The sequence below is a fragment of the Ambystoma mexicanum genome, chromosome 2p (genome assembly GCF_040938575.1).
Source record: "Ambystoma mexicanum isolate Mex_15411 chromosome 2p, UKY_AmexF1_1, whole genome shotgun sequence".
In the NCBI taxonomy this organism is placed as follows: Eukaryota; Metazoa; Chordata; class Amphibia; order Caudata; family Ambystomatidae; genus Ambystoma; species Ambystoma mexicanum.
Window position 1 is genome coordinate 1,145,011,685 of NC_090923.1, and position 17,210 is coordinate 1,145,028,894.

At 47.3% G+C, this 17,210-nt stretch overlaps 1 protein-coding gene across 1 annotated transcript in view; it reads left to right on the top strand.

The window, feature by feature from the left end:
- The window catches only part of SMC1A (structural maintenance of chromosomes 1A), a 642,162-nt gene that overhangs the window by 280,054 nt on the left and 344,898 nt on the right, over positions 1–17,210 (top strand). The window contains exon 13 of the mRNA XM_069645240.1: positions 15,673–15,810. Within this exon, the coding sequence (XP_069501341.1) occupies positions 15,673–15,810 (138 nt within the window). The remainder of the gene's footprint in view (positions 1–15,672; positions 15,811–17,210) is intronic.

A 17,210-nucleotide genomic window follows, 5' to 3' on the forward strand; every position in this document is an offset into this window, starting at 1 on the left:
TGGCAGCATTCGACACTGTAGATCATTCCACTCTGAACTCCTGCTTGTCAAACGCCGGCCTGAGTGGCCAAGTGCTGAGCTGGTTCACTGCCTTCCTTGCTGACCGGTCTCAATCTGTTTTTTTTTTTTTTTTTGCCTCCTTTCTGCTCAAAGTCGATTTCTTTGTTTTGCAGTGTGCCACACAGATCCGCTCTGTTGCCAACTTGGTTTAACATCTACATTCGCCCACTTCTGCTTCTTATTTTGTAACATGGTTTTCGTTTTTATTCCTACGTGGACGATGCACAGATCCTGGTCCGCCTTGGTCTCTCTCTCGCCCTGAAACTGCCCTTTGACCTAGAAGCAGTCTTGAGGATCTGTGCGCCTGGATGGCTAATAACTTGGTGAAACTTAATAGCAGCAAGACTTGGCTTATGATGGCAGGCACGACCAGTCCACTCTCCTTTTCGACTCCAGAGTTCTGGCCAGTCTCTCTCGGCCCGTTCCCTCCATCGCCTTCAGTGACCAACAATTTGGGGATGAAGTTCTCGGCCTCCCTCTCTATGACGGAGCAGGTTGGTGCTGTTTGTAAAGCTGTTCATTTCAAGCTGCGCACCTTGAAGAAAGTTCTTCTTTTATTCCCTGTAATCTTCATGCCACTGTGTTAGCTGCACTTGTTCTTAGTACAGCAGATTACTGTAATTCACTGTACTATGGCCAACCACGTCATCTGATAAATTGCATCCAGCTGCAACAGAATGTGGCGGCCAGAGCAATCTTGCCCCCCCCATCCCCCCTCCTCAAGCACATACGTCACCGATCTTGAGACGGCTGCACTGGCCTCCAATTCAGAAACCGATTTTGTTTAAATCAATGTGCCTTGTACATCGAGCCTTCTACAAGTTAGGAGCTGAGTACCTTCAGGAAAAATATGTCCACTATGTTCCCTCTCATCCTCTCCCTTCTCAGACTGCTCTTCTGCTATCAGTGCCTCTTTTTCGACGTCACGAATTGGTGGCCGTGCCGCAAGGGCTTAGAATTGGCTGCCCTGGGCTCTTCGAGCTACTACCTACCATTTGACCTTTCGGCGTTCTCTGAAGACCCTTCTTTTTTAGGCTGTCTCTGCAACTACTTCCTCATCTCGACTGCTCTAGCGCCAAGATGCCCTGGGGTATGTGTGCTGTATAAATACATATAACAAAACAGGGTGACTGTCCTTCAAGTACAGCCAGCCGGCCAATCACCTATGAGTGCATTCCTGTAACCATGGGGATTAAGCACAGGGAGTTTCAGGCACCTCCCTCACTTCATGCCCCTGCCAGACACGCTAGAGCCAGAGGCAAGGTTTGCATGCAATACCCTTTGGGACCACTACACACAACTAGGACTACAGGTGTAAGCAAAACCGACCTTTGGTATAAGTCTGTACCACAGTTTTTGGTAGCGAGCTGGGCAGCCAAGCTTATCTCAAGAGGGAATGTGAGCTTGTAATGATGTTACACAGAGGTCTACGATCACAAGTATTCAGATAGACACACTCAAGGTTTCTTGGTAAAACCCTTCTTAATTTATTTGTCATTTAGAAAACATTCACTAAAAGGAGGCAATCAATATCGAACAAAAATATACTACAATACTTCACACTAACCGGTTCTGAAACATTTACATTACTTTGAAAGTGGAGCAAAATGGCATTCTGAGCATTTGAAGTAGGAGCAAAAAGGCATAAGTTAATAAAACGTATATTAGTTACTCTAAAACAGTTTGAGTTCACCAGAGGAGTTGATTCAGTGCAATAGGTAGGCCAAAGTCAATGGACTAGTGTCTTGTATAGGTAAAAACGGTTCTGGTATTTAAACGGAAAAGTCTTTGCCTTGGTTCTCGGAAGTAGTTCACGGAAGAAGGCTTCATATGTCGGGTCACAAGCTGACTAGGCCTGCAAGTTTCCAAGGTTCCACGAACTCGCGTTGAGAGGTAAGTTCTCTCGATCGGGTTTTCACAATAACTTATATTGAAGAAAAAGATGCAGCTGAAGACTTCTGTTCCTGGTAGTTCCTGCAGATCTCGCTGAGCCTCAGTCGCAGGGACAAGAGGGAGGACGTTTAGGGACTCCTGCACTGCCCTGGGACGGGTCACAAAGCTGGCAAACTGGCAATTCTTCAATTCCGGTAGCTGTTTTAAAGCACACAAACTGGTGTCCTTCTCCCTGGCTATTTGGTTTCCTCCAGCACTCTGACAAAAATACAACCAGCTCCGAGAATGGTATCCTGGTGGCTTACGAGTTGATTGGTCCCACCAACTCGAAGGAAGAAGTTGTCCTTGTAGGGCTTCTCTGTCGAGAGGAACTTGGCGATTCGGACCTGCAGCAGGGCTCCACCAGGCAAACCAATGGTCCAGTAGTTGCAGCAGCCATTTTCTTCCAGCTCGTCTTCGGTTCTTTCATTCCAGTGGTCGACTCTGCCTTCCAAGTCTAGAGACCAGCCTTTTAAACAGTTTTCTCCCTTTCATTCCAGCCTAGCTGCCACTCACCCAGCAGGGTGGCTGTCCTTGCCGGAGAGTCAGCCAGCCGATCACGCCAGAGTGCATTTGCGTCTCCTAGGAGACTAAGCACAGGGTGTTTTCGGGCACCTCCCTCACTTCCTGCCCACCCCAGACACTCCGCCGCCAGAGGCGGTCTTCAGTCCTGAAGCCCGGCAAAGGCATACGAACAAAGGGACCAAACCTAGTTTGGCGTGCAGAGAGAAACACTAGAAGGACTTTTTTTAAAAGAAGTGATGAAAAAAGAACACTGGGGCCCGTTTAAGCAAAAGGGCTTAAGGCGCCATCTTGAAAAGCATGGCTCCAGCAATTTGTAGCTACCGGTGTTCGCGGTCGGGAAAAATCATGGCAGTTCATTGTAAAACCACTGCCACCAGCCATTTTGAGAGGAAAGGGTAGCATTTGACTGCTAGATGAGTTTTTAGACACAGGGGATATTAGGTAACCCCTCCAGCACTCCATTGTAAGATAGTGTGTGCTGGGTCTAGGAATTTAAAAAGACTAGTAAAGTCACTTTAACCTTACATTCTCTGGGAAACAGTAGTTTTCCCAGAGAAGGTATTTAAATGCTTGGGATGTCTAAAAGACATCCCTGTGTCGCTGCACTCAAGGTGCTGTGAAATGATGATGCCTATGTAGTTATCTAAAACTCCCTAATCAAAGAACACAAGTAAAACGCACATAAAAATACATGAGTGGGGGGGGGGGAAGGCTCACACTCTTAAGGTAAAAAAATTCCAAGTCCTCAAAATCCAGCAAAGTTGCTGGGGATCTCTAAGGTGAAGAGAATTTTGAGAATTCTCCCTAACAGCCCCGATGTGTTGGATATTAGCCTCCTTATGTTCAAGGCGTTTCAGGAGCTGGCTAGAACGCGGCCATTTTGGCTGTGGGCTCTGTAGCGCCCCCTCCCCCAAGTTTGGGGGTCTCTAAGGTTGAAGGGAATTAGCACAGAAATGAGAATTTGAATAGATTGTGTCCTCCAACGCATTCCACATCTTTGATATGTAATGTCCACAGCTGTGCACTTCGGAAACTTTTTCGGCAGAGGTAGTCCTGCGTCAATGGCATCTGGTCCATGTCCCTCGAGGGCCTCCGTTGAGGACGAGGTCACAGGATGTTATAAATAGGACGCGCAGTGCCCGTAGCCTCAGTTCCGTTTTTTTCTGCGGACGTGTTATCTTCGTGAGACTCGGCTGCCTCGTGTGTTTTCTTCATTGAAGATGTCTTTCTTTTCGACACCTCCAACTCTGTGGTCCGGTTTCAAGACCTGCCGGGACTGCAAGTCCAAGATGTCGCTCACCGACCTCACCGCATTTGTTTGTGGTGCCTCAGCGAGTTGCATGACACCGACGACTGCTCGAAATGCCAGTCGCTGACTGCAAAGGCCTTGCAGGAGCGGAAGGGCAAGCTACAGGTGGGTAGGGGCTCGAAGCCTGTTAAGTCCCGGACTTCCAAGTCCAAGGGGGTTTCTACCGATGACTCGAGGGGCAACTCTCTGTGTCGGAAGGACTCCTGGGGTTCTTGGTCCCGAAGTGGTTCCGGCCACTCGTCTTCCTCATCCCGGCACTCGTGGAAACGCCGTCACCGGTCGCCTTCCATGTTCTCTTCGGAGGATGGTGCCTCGAGGACGGTAACGTGCCCAACAAAGACCTCGACTCCGGAGGAATGGGGAGCGTTCAAGAAATCTGAGCGCGATTTCTCAATCGCAAGACCCGGGTCCAGTCGCGCCTTCTGACGAAGCCGACCTGGATCATCTTGGTCTGCGGCTCTCACGCCTTCGGGTTCACGACGCGACACAACGGGAGCCGTCGAGGTCCTGTACGAACAAGGTTTCGATAGGTTGCAAGAGACGTGTCTCTAGGTCTCGGTCCTCGTCCCTAGTGAGACTGCAGCAACCTATTGGGGGCTCAGGGCCGGCGTAGACTCATTCAGCGCTGTCTGTCCGATTCGGACATAGACGCTTGCCGTCGTATAAACCCACTGTGCCATCGGCACCTGTATCGCCGCCTTCGGCGATCTCAACGTCGAGGTTGTCGACACTCTTGCCATCGAAGGTATTCCCCTTATTTTTTTATCCCAAAGAAAGACAGGGGGGGCTGAGGAGGGTGGGATTGAGACCCATCATGGACTTGCGTTGGTTGAACAAACTTTTCAGGAAGGACAAGTTCAAGAAGGTCACTCTTTCTCAAGTCCTCGAGGCCCTTCAATTTCAGGATTGGTTGGTTTCTCTGGACCTCAAGGATGCTTACTTTCATGTGCCGATTCATCCCGCGCACAGGAAGTACCTGAGGTTTGCGGCTGGCGACTCGCATTTTCCGTTTCGGGTCCTGCCGTTCGGATTGACCTCTGCCCCGAGGGTCTTCACCAAGCAAATGGTGGTGGTGGCAGCATACCTCAGGCGAGGGGCATTCAAGTCTACCCCTACCTGGACGACTGACTGATCCGGGCGCTAACTCTCCCGAGTTAGCGTTATCATCTCTGTCCCCTGCCACACCCTCCACAGGCTGGGCTTCTCCCTGAATTTCCAGAAGTCTCATCTGACACCTTCCCAACAGCTCCAGTACAACGGGGCTGTGTTAGACACGTCCTTGGAAGAGTTCGCTTCCCCAGGTAAGGGCTCATCACATTGTGCAGATGGTGGAAAAGTTTAAACATGCCCAGTGTCTCCCGGCTTTAGAATTCTAAAGGTTGATCGGACTCATGGCATCATGCATTTTTCCGGTGCCAGAGGACCGGCTGCGGATGAGATCCCTGCAGTGGGCTCTCAAGATGCAGTGGTCAGTTCTCGGTCAAGCTGTCGGATCCCGTTCAGATTCCAATCTCGGTCTCCCAGGATCTTCTGTGGTGGGCCAACGAAGGGAACCTGATGAGGGGGGAACAGTTTTGCAACCTTGGCCGGAGGTGACGGTAGTGACGGATGCTTCCCTCACGGGATGGGGCGCTTATGCCAACAACTTGACCGCCAGCGGTCGTTGGTCTCTGTCGCAGTCCAGACTCCACATCAATTTGTTAGAGATGAGGGCCATCAGGCTAGCCCTGAAGGCGTTTCTGCCCTCTGTACGGGGGAAGAGTGTCCTAATCATGACGGAGAACACAGTGGCCATGCATTACCTGAACAAAAAAGGAGGAACAGGGTCACTCCCGTTGTGCAGAGAGGCAATACAGCTATGGGTATGGGCCATCCAGCAGGAAATTTCGATCTTGGCAGTACATCTGGCCGGCGACACAAATGCGGCGGCGGACGCTCTGAGCAGGCAGAGCAGTCTCTCGTGGGAGTTGGCTCAGGAGGTCCTTGAGGAGATCTTTGCCCTTTGGGTAACCCCGCAAGTGGATCTCCTCGCCACTAGTGTCAACCGGAAGTGCGAGAGATTCTGCTCAAGGGAATTTCCTCCAAGAGGAGCCTTAGATGCGTTCGTGGTGGATTGGTCATTCCCACTGCTGTACGCGTTTCCTTCAGTCCCCGTCATTCCTCAAGTGTTGGGGAGGTTCGGTTCCCGCATGATCCTCATTGATCCGGATTGGGCCACGATAGCGTGGTACCCGGACCTTCTGGAAATGTCCATCTGCCCTCCATGCCGTTTTCCCCGCCGAGAGGATCTGCTCTTGAGCGAGTGTGGTCCGGTTCTCCATCCAGAGGTCAAGACTCTCAACCTTCACGCTTGGTATTTGAAAGGTTGAGGTATAAGGATTGGGACCTCTCGGATGACGTGATGGAGGCGTTGCTTTCGGCCAGGCGGCCTGCAACAAAATCCCTGTATCATTGCCGTTGGCGGAAGTGCTGCGACTGGTGTGCAGGGATCACAATGTTGATCCTTTTCAGTGCTCCATTCCTATGGTTTTGTCTTTCTTGCTTTCTTTGGCCCACAGGGGCCTTCAAGTGGGTACCATTAAAGGTTACCTGGTGCGCTGTCTATCTTTAAGCGCTCCTCTGAAAAATGTTCTTACTTTAAGATTCCTTTAATTTCTCAGTTTCCTAAAGGACTCACTAATGTATTCCTGCCGTTCCCTTTCCAGGTGTCTGTTTGGTATTTGAATTTGGTTTTGAGATTTCTCATGGGTGCTCCGTTTCAACCTTTGCACTCTGGTCCTTTGAGATTACTGTCCTTCAAGACTGTGTTCTTGGTTGCGGTTACTTCTGCTTGCAGTGTGTGTGAATTGCAGGCACTTTCAGCTAAGCCACCCTTTACTGTGTTTCACAAGGACTGGGTTGTACTGCGAGTACGTCCTTCGTTTCTACCTAAGGTAGTCTCTGAATATCATTTGCGTCAATAGGTGGTTCTTCCATCTTTCTACCCTCCTCCTCCTCCTCCTGGTAAGGAAGAGGAGCATCTCTATCAGTTAGATCCTAGGAGAGCTCTTAGCTTTTACATTTCTAGGATGTCCAGGGCCAGAGTGGACGATCAACTCTTTGTAGGATAAGCTGGACACCGATTGGGCCAAGCTGTTACCAAACAGACCTTGTCCAGGTGGATTATCCTTACCATTACGGAGTGTTACCGGTTGGCAGCTAAAGACCCTCCGGAAGGATTGAGAGCTCAATCCTCTAGGGGCGTGGCTACTTCCACTGCCCTCCAGCGAGATGTTCCTATTAGGAATATTTGTGATGCCACTACTTGGGCTTCAATCCATACATTTGTAAAATATTATTCCCTGGATACAATCCATGGTCAGGATATGGCCTTTGGGAAGGCTCTTCTTTATTGCGCAATCTAATTAGTTATTCTAAATTCTTTTCCCTCCTCCATTTACTGCTACTGTTTTGGGAGTCTGTCAAAGATGTGGAATGCGTTGGAGGACACAATCCATTAGAAGAACAAGTTACTTACCAACTGGTAACGTTCTTTCGACTGGATGTTCCTCCAACGCATTCCACATCGCCCTCCCAGCCTGTTTCTCAGGAGAATTTCCTATGCGATTGCAGCTTCCATTTCCACAAGGCTAAATGCAGTCCTGCAGGCATTAGACTGGTGTCACACGTACTCGGGGGGTGGGGACGGACTTAAACTGAGGCTACGGGCGCTGTGCGTCCTATTTATAACATCCTGTGACGTCATCCTCGACGTAGGCCCTCGAGGGACATGGACCTGACGCCATCGACGCAGGGCGCCCTCTGCCGAAAAAGTTTCCGAAGTGCACAGCTGTGGACATTACATGTCAAAGATTTGGAATGCATTGGAGGAACATCCAGTCGAAAGAATGTTACCAGTTGGTAAGTAACTTGTTCTTCTCCCTAAAAGATTTATCATTTGTATGCTTCATCCCCTCTCATAGTGAGATCACCAGCACTTTTTGCTGAACTTCTGGACCTTTTTCTTTAATCCTGATTGAGTGGATCCTTTTTCCACTCATTCATTCTTGTGGGTTCTGTCTTTTGGAACACTATTTTTTGTAATGTACCTCTACTATGGAGTCTGACTGCTCCATAGCTCTTAAAGTCATCTCTGTTTTACTACTGCAGCAAACAGTTATGGGCAGTGTTGCTGGGGACCCTTAGGGTCCTCTAAGATTCTTTTTATATCCTCAAGTAACTACAGTTCTTAAGGATAGAGAGATACTTTGTATCTCTCCCAAAACTCTATAGTCTGAGAGACTGGCACACAGCACCTTCAGTGGATACTTGGCATCCCCCTTCTCTCTGCTCCTGTGATTTTTTTTTTTTAGATTTTTTTTTTTGTCTCCTAGTTATGGATGGTGGAAGTGTTCACAACTGTTGTGTATTTTTTATACCGCAGGCTATGTCCATAGCCTCAGTAGTGCACAATGGGGGCTTCCAAGTACGAGCTTGGGGCCACCCTACCTTTTTCGCCATTACTAGTGTGGTTCTTTGTTTGCCCGCCTACCATTCTGGGAGGGGGAGGTCTATGTGTGTCTCTCTTGCCTTTGTTGGGAACCAGTAGGTATCCCCGCCTAGGCTCAAGTGTGTCTGGGCTGTCAGGAAGTGGGGAAGGAGTCTTCCACCCCCTTGCCCTTTGTCTGCCAGAGTCCATGAATAGTTCCAGCTCCCACACAGGGACCGACTGTCCTGCTTGGGCAGCCAAACACTAATTTCTGTAAAATGCTGAGCTACATTGTAGTGTGTGCTGGAACTGTATAAAAGTGGAGGCTTCCGGAGTGAAACGCAAGTCGACCACAGGAAACAGAATAACCGAAGACCACCAGAGACACCTGCAGAACCTCTGCAAGAGCGAGAAGCGACCACTGCTGTCCTGACCCCATTTTCTATGCGACAGAGGAGCTTCGAAGAGGTAGATTCCTTCCCTTTGGCTGGTGGGAACAACAAGTCCCAAGAAGAACTGTGAAACAAGTCATCTCCCAAGGTCCTAGGAGCTTCCAGAGCTGCGGAACCCCAATACCAGGAGACCTGCTGCCCATTTTGAGTGCATTATCGTGGAAAGGCTGAATCCGTCCAAATCTTTGCTAAACCCGTAAGGACATTCCAGAGATCCGATCCAACTCACCCAGACCACCTCACCATAGTGTGGGACTGCAGGAAGCGAGGAAGATTGACCGGGCGATCCGTGTCCTTTTTTGGTGCTGCTGAAAAGGCGCCAAAACCGCAGAGTGAACGAAGTAGTTGCTAAAAGTCATGCTACAGGTCCTCCCTCGAGACAGCTGCTAAGAGGTCGGGTCCAGAGCTTCCACGTCACAGAGAAGCCAACACAAACACTTTCTTCAAACCAAAGATACTGTGGGGAAAAAGGTATTGCTTACCCGATTCCACAAAGTCACTCCAGAAAGTTGGAGTGCATGTAGAGGTGCCCAGGGCAACCCCATCTTACCTCTGACCCAAACCACTGCTTGTGTCCCCTTCACGAGTCGGTTTTAAGGTCTCCTTTGTTAGTTACGAACTTGCTGCTTCAATTACTTTAGACACTGGAAGAAATATGCAGGAACTCTTCATAATTCTCTGTTTGTCAAGATTTCAAGCCCTCTCCGAACTGCCTCTAGTTAGGGTTGTGTTTTTGGACTTAAGACTTGCCAGGCCAAGAAACCGTCTCTAGAACCTTGAACTAAGCTCATGTTGCCCTAACCACGTGTTTTCCTCCCTTTATGTGACTTTTCTATGTGTTTACAGAGTAAATGCATTACCGTATAACCCTTTGAAAATCACATGAGTGCGCAATTACTGATCATATGGTAACCTTGTCTTTTCCCTTTCTAACGTTACAAATGTAACCGCGTACCAACACAAAAGCGAAAGTGCCCTTTGAAGTGTATTATCTAGTATTCCTAATTGTTCTACCGTACACATCTGAAGTCTATAAAGTGATTCTGGTGTATATATAATATATATATATATCTTTTATATAAATATATGTGCAAGTGCTGCTTTGTTTTGCCTGTCTAGCTAAGATTCGGTGTACATACCTACAGCTCGCGAGGAGCCTGTCTGCTCTGCCACACTACCAAGGTCCTGAACTAGTACAGACTGATGCTAAGAGTTGGGGATCTGTAAACAGCTGGGATAGTTTACTAAAGTCTTATTGCCAGTAGGACTTTAGGAGAACTCCCCTAACAACTGCCAGAGCCAATTGCTGAGGGAAGGAAAAAGCCAGAAAAAAAGAAAGGAACACAGCACAAAGGCAGGCCACTCCAGAGGTCGAGCAGACCAAAAACAGGTTGGGAGGCTCAGGAAAACACGAAATAAATCCCTCATAAAACCAGGTACTAGCTTAAAAAAAAACATTGCTAAATACACACTAATCCCTAATCTGACACTAAGCCAAAACGGATCAGAATCAAAAGAAAGGCACTCGGCAAGCATCAGACAAGGCCCTAAGACCGATTACCAAGAGATCTCTGCACAGGATGACTACAGATTGCATTTGAGAAGGTAGGTGGAACAGGGGGGAGATGGCCGCTGTGACAGAGGCAAAGACACACATGACTGCCAGTAGGGTAAAACGTTTTAAAGTAGATAAATCCAACAAAAATAATCCTTGGATCCAGAGGGTGGTTCCCTTCCCCTGGATATCTCGGGTAGGATGGCAAAGGTCTTTTCCAAATAATCACTCCTTAAAGATAGCAAAAGTGTCAAGCCACCACTTCTTAAGAATGTCAAACATGTATGTCTTAAACAACCACTTCTTTGGTTTCTTATACCTGATTCAGGAAGTTTCTGCACAATCAAATCTGCCCCATACCATTCGCCCCGTTCTAGGTTTCTTGGTACTGAGTTCACAAACCAAAGGGGTCTAATTCACAATTAAATGTTCAATGTACAGTTCTCTCATATAAACCTCTGATTTTTTTTTTGCGCGCTACTTGATGTCTCTATCCACCAAAAATCCCCCTGTGAGCTCTTTTGGTCTCTGCTTATATCCTTCTGCCAGGTATTTTGATTTTAACAGGGAAAAGGGTGTTTGTTCAATTTCAAAGCTTCACTTGCCGGTTTTCTTAGTCTTTGATCCACTTGTTTTGCCATGTGTTCTGCAAAACTAAGTACATTTCTTTCTATAACTTCAGTGGTGTTCCTGGGATACTCCTCTGCCAGATATCCTTTAGTAGGCTTATCTGATCCCCTCGTATACGCTCATGCCAGGTATCTGCCAACAATGTCTTCCTCTGGATATTTCAAACAGATTGCCTGGTGTACTATCCTGCCAGGAATCCCTTTGTGGGGCTTGCAGATTCGCTGGTATGCTTCCCTACCAGGTATCTTCTCCCCAAATACTCACTGTCTGATGTGCCAGGGCTTCTTTTGATGTCTCACTGTCTTTTAGTATAGCACAATTGTATTCCTTCACTGTCTATACTTTCTTGGCTTAAAGTACTACTTGTTCCAACTTTCCCCACATTGATATCTCATAAATGGCGACGTATTCAAGTTCTGTCTTAACTTCTTCATTAGTATTCATTGGTAATGAGTGAAAATTTCTTTTTCTATTAATCGAATAGAAAAATGACTGATTTAGAACGACGCTCTGTGACCGCACAGAGCAGTCTTACTAAATCAAACTGTCATGACGGGCGCGGGCAGAAAATGGCGAAGGTGTGTGTGTCTTTTTTTTGCTTTTGCTAGAATGTCTTGGAGAGGAGGAGGAATGTGTTTGGCTGGGAAATGGGGTGGGGGCGATGAAAGGAGGGTTTGGGGGGGCAATACCTCCAGTTTTTTAATAAATCCATCAGGTGGGGTGGGATCGCCTCCCCGGAAGGTGGGTGTGGTGGGGGTGATCAGTGATCAGAACCCAATTTTTCCGCAATTGAAAGGCCATACAATCGGCTGAAAGAAATCAGTATTTTTTGTTTGGCGTTTAAAATGCAGAAATATCGAATAGAACCTATTAATTGGCTTGTGACAATGCTTACTCCAACCTTCCCCACATTGACATCCCATATTTGAGTTGGACAAATTGTGTTGTCGTATTCTACTTGGTTGGTATTCATAAGTTCTTAATGGCTCACAAGCCTGTCGGTATGCCCCAGGGTCCCCAACATCTCTGGTCTGACTCACCAGTGTCTGGTAGCAGTTCAGACCTGTGGCATGTTGCTGCAGTGAAGCTTTCACTCAGGACTGTTTCCCGCTCTGCAGACCTTCGCTCAGCTCCCCTGCCAGCTCCACATTTACCCACCGGTAAGCCTGCTGCTTCTGGACACAACTGCGCTCCTGATAGCTTCGCTGTTGCTGCCGGCTCCCCAGTGGTTCTCCCACAGTGCCTACTGTGTCATCTGTGGCCTTGCGCCATGCCGGTAGTTACTGCTTGTGAGCGGCAGTCTGAAAGCACCTGCCTCCTCCAGCATGGTCATTCCCGTGGTGCTGTCTTCTTGTTATGGTTCCATGTCATTTCATCGCCTGCCTGTTCATCCCCAGGCTTTTTAACGTGCACATACCATCGAATGGGCTCATCTGCCCTTTACCACTCCCCCCTAAAAAAATTCGATGAGCACATTCGATGGAATGTGTACGTTAAAAAGCCTGGGGATGAACAGGCAAGCGATGAAAGGACGTCGTATCCTTGTTATAACTTGAGATTCTATGATGCTTGAGTGAATGTCATTGATAGAATGCTCCCGAGTGTCTGGAATGTTGGCTTGTGAATGAGGGTACTAGCTCAGGCAGTTGGTGCTAGCCTGGGTAATGGGAGCCAGTGAGTCCTCCCTGGGGCTCTGGTCCCCTTTGAGGCCCAGCCCCTCAACTGTCATCTACATGTGTCCTCTTGAATAAAGGAACCTGTATGAACTTACCTGCAGCTTCCATTTGCAATACTTGATCCTCTGGTCTGCTTCCTTCTTCCATTCTGCTTCTCTCCTTTCCTCCAATGTGGACACCATTTTTAAATGTCGCGCACACTTGGATCTCATGAAAACTGGCCTGCATGTACAGCTTAGTGTTTCCTTTGATCCATATTAACTCCCTCTTCCTCATCTCAGTACTTGAACATTTATGGGAGTGGAGTCCATTGGATTTATAGGGATTCTAAGGTGATTTTGTTTAGGATTTTTCGTTGGCACAAAAACATCAGAGATGGGAGATGTTAGGCATGTGTTATGTGGATGTGAGGTGGTATTCTGCTTAGTGTTTGGCAGGAAACGGTTTTCGGGGTCTACAACTGGAGGGACTTGCATAGTGACACCAAGCCATCCAGAATTATGAAGGCTTCCTCTTGAGGAAGGGAAGTATACTCTATCCGTCTCTTCCCACGCTATCCTCCCTCAGAATACAACCCCCGGGGTCAGGAAGCAGCTGCTGTACCCTGGCCACATGGAAGGAGATCTCTGGCTGGGGGTCAGTGATGACTCCACAGGATTCATCACAATTCTTAGTTGTGGTGTCGAAACAGTTGTCTTTTTGACCCAATCCTTTCATGAACATCAATGGAACACTAAGCTATTTGCTAGGTCTTGAAGCCTCACCTGACTTGGGGTATGTAAAGCTTTTTTTAAACTTCAGTTACCATGCTCAACTTGTCATGAAGAGGAGGATGCAGCATGATGCCCCCACAATGCAGCAGACTTGGTCACCGGATTCTTGGTCAGGCAGACTGAAGAGGGGACACTTCATGGATCTGGCAGCAGCAGACGAGTGGAGAGGCTCTCAGCCAAGGATACTTTGTGGTTCTGTGGCTTTCGCACCCTTTTGAAAGCACTAGTGAAGAACTGTTACTGCCCGGTCGATCCAGCTTGCTTCCTCGGCCCAGCCTTCGGATGAGGGGACTTCAAGGAGCAGAATCTTGCCTCTGGAGGTCCAGAAGGGGTCAACTAAAGTTTCTGGAGGATTCAATCTTCAGAAGGTGATGCACTGCACACTGGCCACAGGTCCCAGGATATTGGCAGTTTGCATCCGGTGAAAGTCACAGCTCGCGTGGGATGGCTCAAAATGCACGTTGTCTTCAGACTGGTTGGCCCCACCAGTCTAAGGGAGGAAGTAGTCTGTATCGGAGCTTCCCTGTCACTTGGAAAAGAAGGCTGGACCTGCAGCGGTCACTCAGATAGCTCTGGTTGTTCCTGGAGGTTGCTACAGGCGTCCTTCTCTCCGGAATGGATCTTCCAGTGGTCGACTCTGGCGTCGGCATCAAGACCCTTGCCTTTTATGCAGGAACCCACCCATTCAACATCTATGCTTTCATTCAAACTTGGATTTGGGGCTGTCCTTTGAGGACAGCCAGACACCCCGATATAATTGCATCCAAGCAGGCACACTAGAGGACAGAGACCTGTGGAGTTTGAGTCCTCCCAGTTTCCTGTCCTCACATACATACTGGCGCCTTTGGGTGGGCTTCACAAAGGTATCTCGGCAAAGACAAGACTAACAAGGATCTCCCCCACCCAGAACGGCAGAAGAAGGTCCAAGAAAGAACAGCCCATCGTGAGTTGGTGAAAAAAGACGACCAGATCCATTTTGGATCAAAGGGTGTCCCATGTGTGCCTTCTCACAGATGCCAATGCAGCCTGCGTTGTAAAAAATTGGTGGAAAAAAAATCCACTGCCATCAGCCACTCAGACGGATTTGTTACTGTAACTAGAAAGCTACAGGAGAAGTGAACTCTGCACTCCACATAAGGTGGGGTGTGCTGGTCTCAAAAGAAAAGTGTCGGTAGGATAAATGGTATCCCCCGATCATTGGTAGCAATAATTCTTGCAAGGAATTAAAATCAGAGGGAAGCTCAAGCAGCATCTAGTAACACTGCACGTAAGCTGCTGCATGTGCTACTCTAGGAAATTACAGATGCTATAGTAAAAGATGGAGAAAAGTAGACTCCATCAAAGGAAACCCAAAAAGTTGTGCCCAGAATACAAAAGAAGAATGGGTGAGGAAAGCTTCCCACTCAAGAGTCAGAAAAAATCCAATAGTCCAGCAAAATGTGCTGGGTACTTACCAGGTGAGGAGAATAGCACACAGGATGGCAATTCCTCCTAACAGTTTTAATTTTCTTCCCACCCCTTGTCTATATGTGTTGTATGCTTACTACCAGGTGCAGTGTGTATATCGCAAGAGTGAGTTGTCTTAAATACACTGAAACATGTAGTGTACATGCACAAAGGACTTGGCACTGGTTTAATAGTCTTGTGCCTCCCCCCTTTGTCACTACATTTTGTGTGCCTATCTGTGATTATAATACCCACATAAGTATTGGGGTTAGGAGAGTCCTCAAATACATTACTGCTTATTTTCTATCTCGCTCTGTATCTGTGTACATACATTTCTAGTCTTTTTTAATACTGTACATTATGTGCCCAAGTACTTATTTGAAGTGAGAGATTTATATGTGCAACATAAAATATGTTTTTAGTATGAGTGGTGTATGTTTCTGTGTATAAGTGTGTGTACTAATCATGCTTTTGTGTCTGCCTACTACTCCTACCTGAGAGTGAAGCCTTTACTCTGTCATGTTACTGACCTTTAAGAGAGCTTTGCTTCCCATTTTGGCTGGGTGTGTTAGCCCTCACCCTGGTGGGTTAGTGCTTCTAGAGAAGAAAAGGTGATTTGCAACATGCCTCCATGCTCTGCTCCCCACAGACCCCAAAGATCAGGCAGGGAACATTGTGACCACCTTTTTCTCCCCTTCTGCTATGCTCGGACTCTGAAAAGTAATCGCTTCAGAATGGTCTTCTGCTCTGGGAACGGCTATCTGGGTATTGCAATTCTACAAGTGATAATTTGACTTGACCATGTGTTGTGTTGAAATATTAACCTTTTTATTATTGTGTTTTTAGGAACAAATGAAAGCTAAACGTAAGGAGGCAGAGCTTCGACAAGTGCAGTCTCAGGCCCATGGTCTTCAGATGAGGCTTAAGTATTCCCAGAGTGACTTGGAGCAGACCAAAACGCGGCACCTGGCTCTAAACATGCAGGTACCAGTTCTTTCTCAACATGTGCACTTTGTGGATAACCTTTCCCAATATATATGCATACTGAGATCTCATATATTCTATAGTCGATTGGTACTCAGTGGGCACTTATTCATGCCATTGTGGTGCCTCAGGGTCTCTAATACTTATCTCTTCATGCTGAGTTAGCCCTCATCTATGCATTCAGAGCCAATAACAGACACTTTATCCTAGGACACACTATGTGCTGCTATCGTTCTTATTAGGCAAGATTTGGAGTAGTACCCTTTGGGTGCACTACAACAACATTGACCGCCTGGCAATAGGAACCCACCCTTTGGTGTAAGGCTGTACACAGGTTGGTAGTGTGGTTGAGCAGCCAAGCTTATCTCAAGAGGGGTCAATGTGAGCAGTAGGGGAGTTGCACAGAGGTTCACAGTGGCAAGTATTCAAATAAACTCTTACACACAAAGTTTCTTGATTAAACAATTATAAATTTATTTAAGTCTGTTTGAATAAGCCTTCTTCAGAAGGGGCAATATAATAGTAACACACAAATATACTCCACAATACACATTATTAGTTTCTGTAAATCAGCAAATACCCATTTGGAATGGCACACAGACACTTCCTACACCCTCACGTGACTAAAATAGCTAGGACACTGTGGACATTAATATATCTGTTGCATTTAGAGCAATACTGTTAAGCATGTCAAAGACCAAGGGTTAGAGAATATCAAAAGGATCACACAATTATTCTTAAGCAGTTAAGTACTTTAGAACCCCCCCCAATGCAAATTAAGTTAACCCCTTCCTGGAAGGAAAGGTAAAAACACAATGTCAGAGGAAGAAAAGTCATTCAGGGAGCCAGGCCAGCCAAAGTCAATTGGGGCAAAAGTCTAGGTGGCTAAATCACTTCTTGTAGGTGAATAAGTCTTGCTCAAAGTTTTAGAAGTAGTTTTAGAAAAAGTAGAATCAATGTAAGGCCACAAGCTGATTAGGCTTGTGAAGTAAAGAAGCTGTGAGCAACTCTACAGAAGCAACCAAGACAAGTCTCCACTGAGATCAAGTAAGGCTACCACAACAAGTGGTAAATTCTTAGACTTTACAGTACCTTTTGGTTAGAAGAAATGGTTCCAGCTGGCTTCTGTTCCTGTGCAGCTCTGCAGATCCTTTTGTTCCTGATCCTCAGTCGTGGGGACAATAGAGGGGACTCCTACAACATAACGGGACGGTCGGCAACAGAAAAGGATTAACTTCTATTCAGCTGCACTTCGCGGTTTCAGCTCCTCCTGTCTCAGCAAATGGCACCACTGCAGACTCTGGGATACCACTCTGGACCTTTCTCGCATCTGGGGTCCAGCACTCTGTTGAGGTGGCTCAGGTTTAGTCAGGCCTGCTTACTGAGAGTCGAGCGATCTT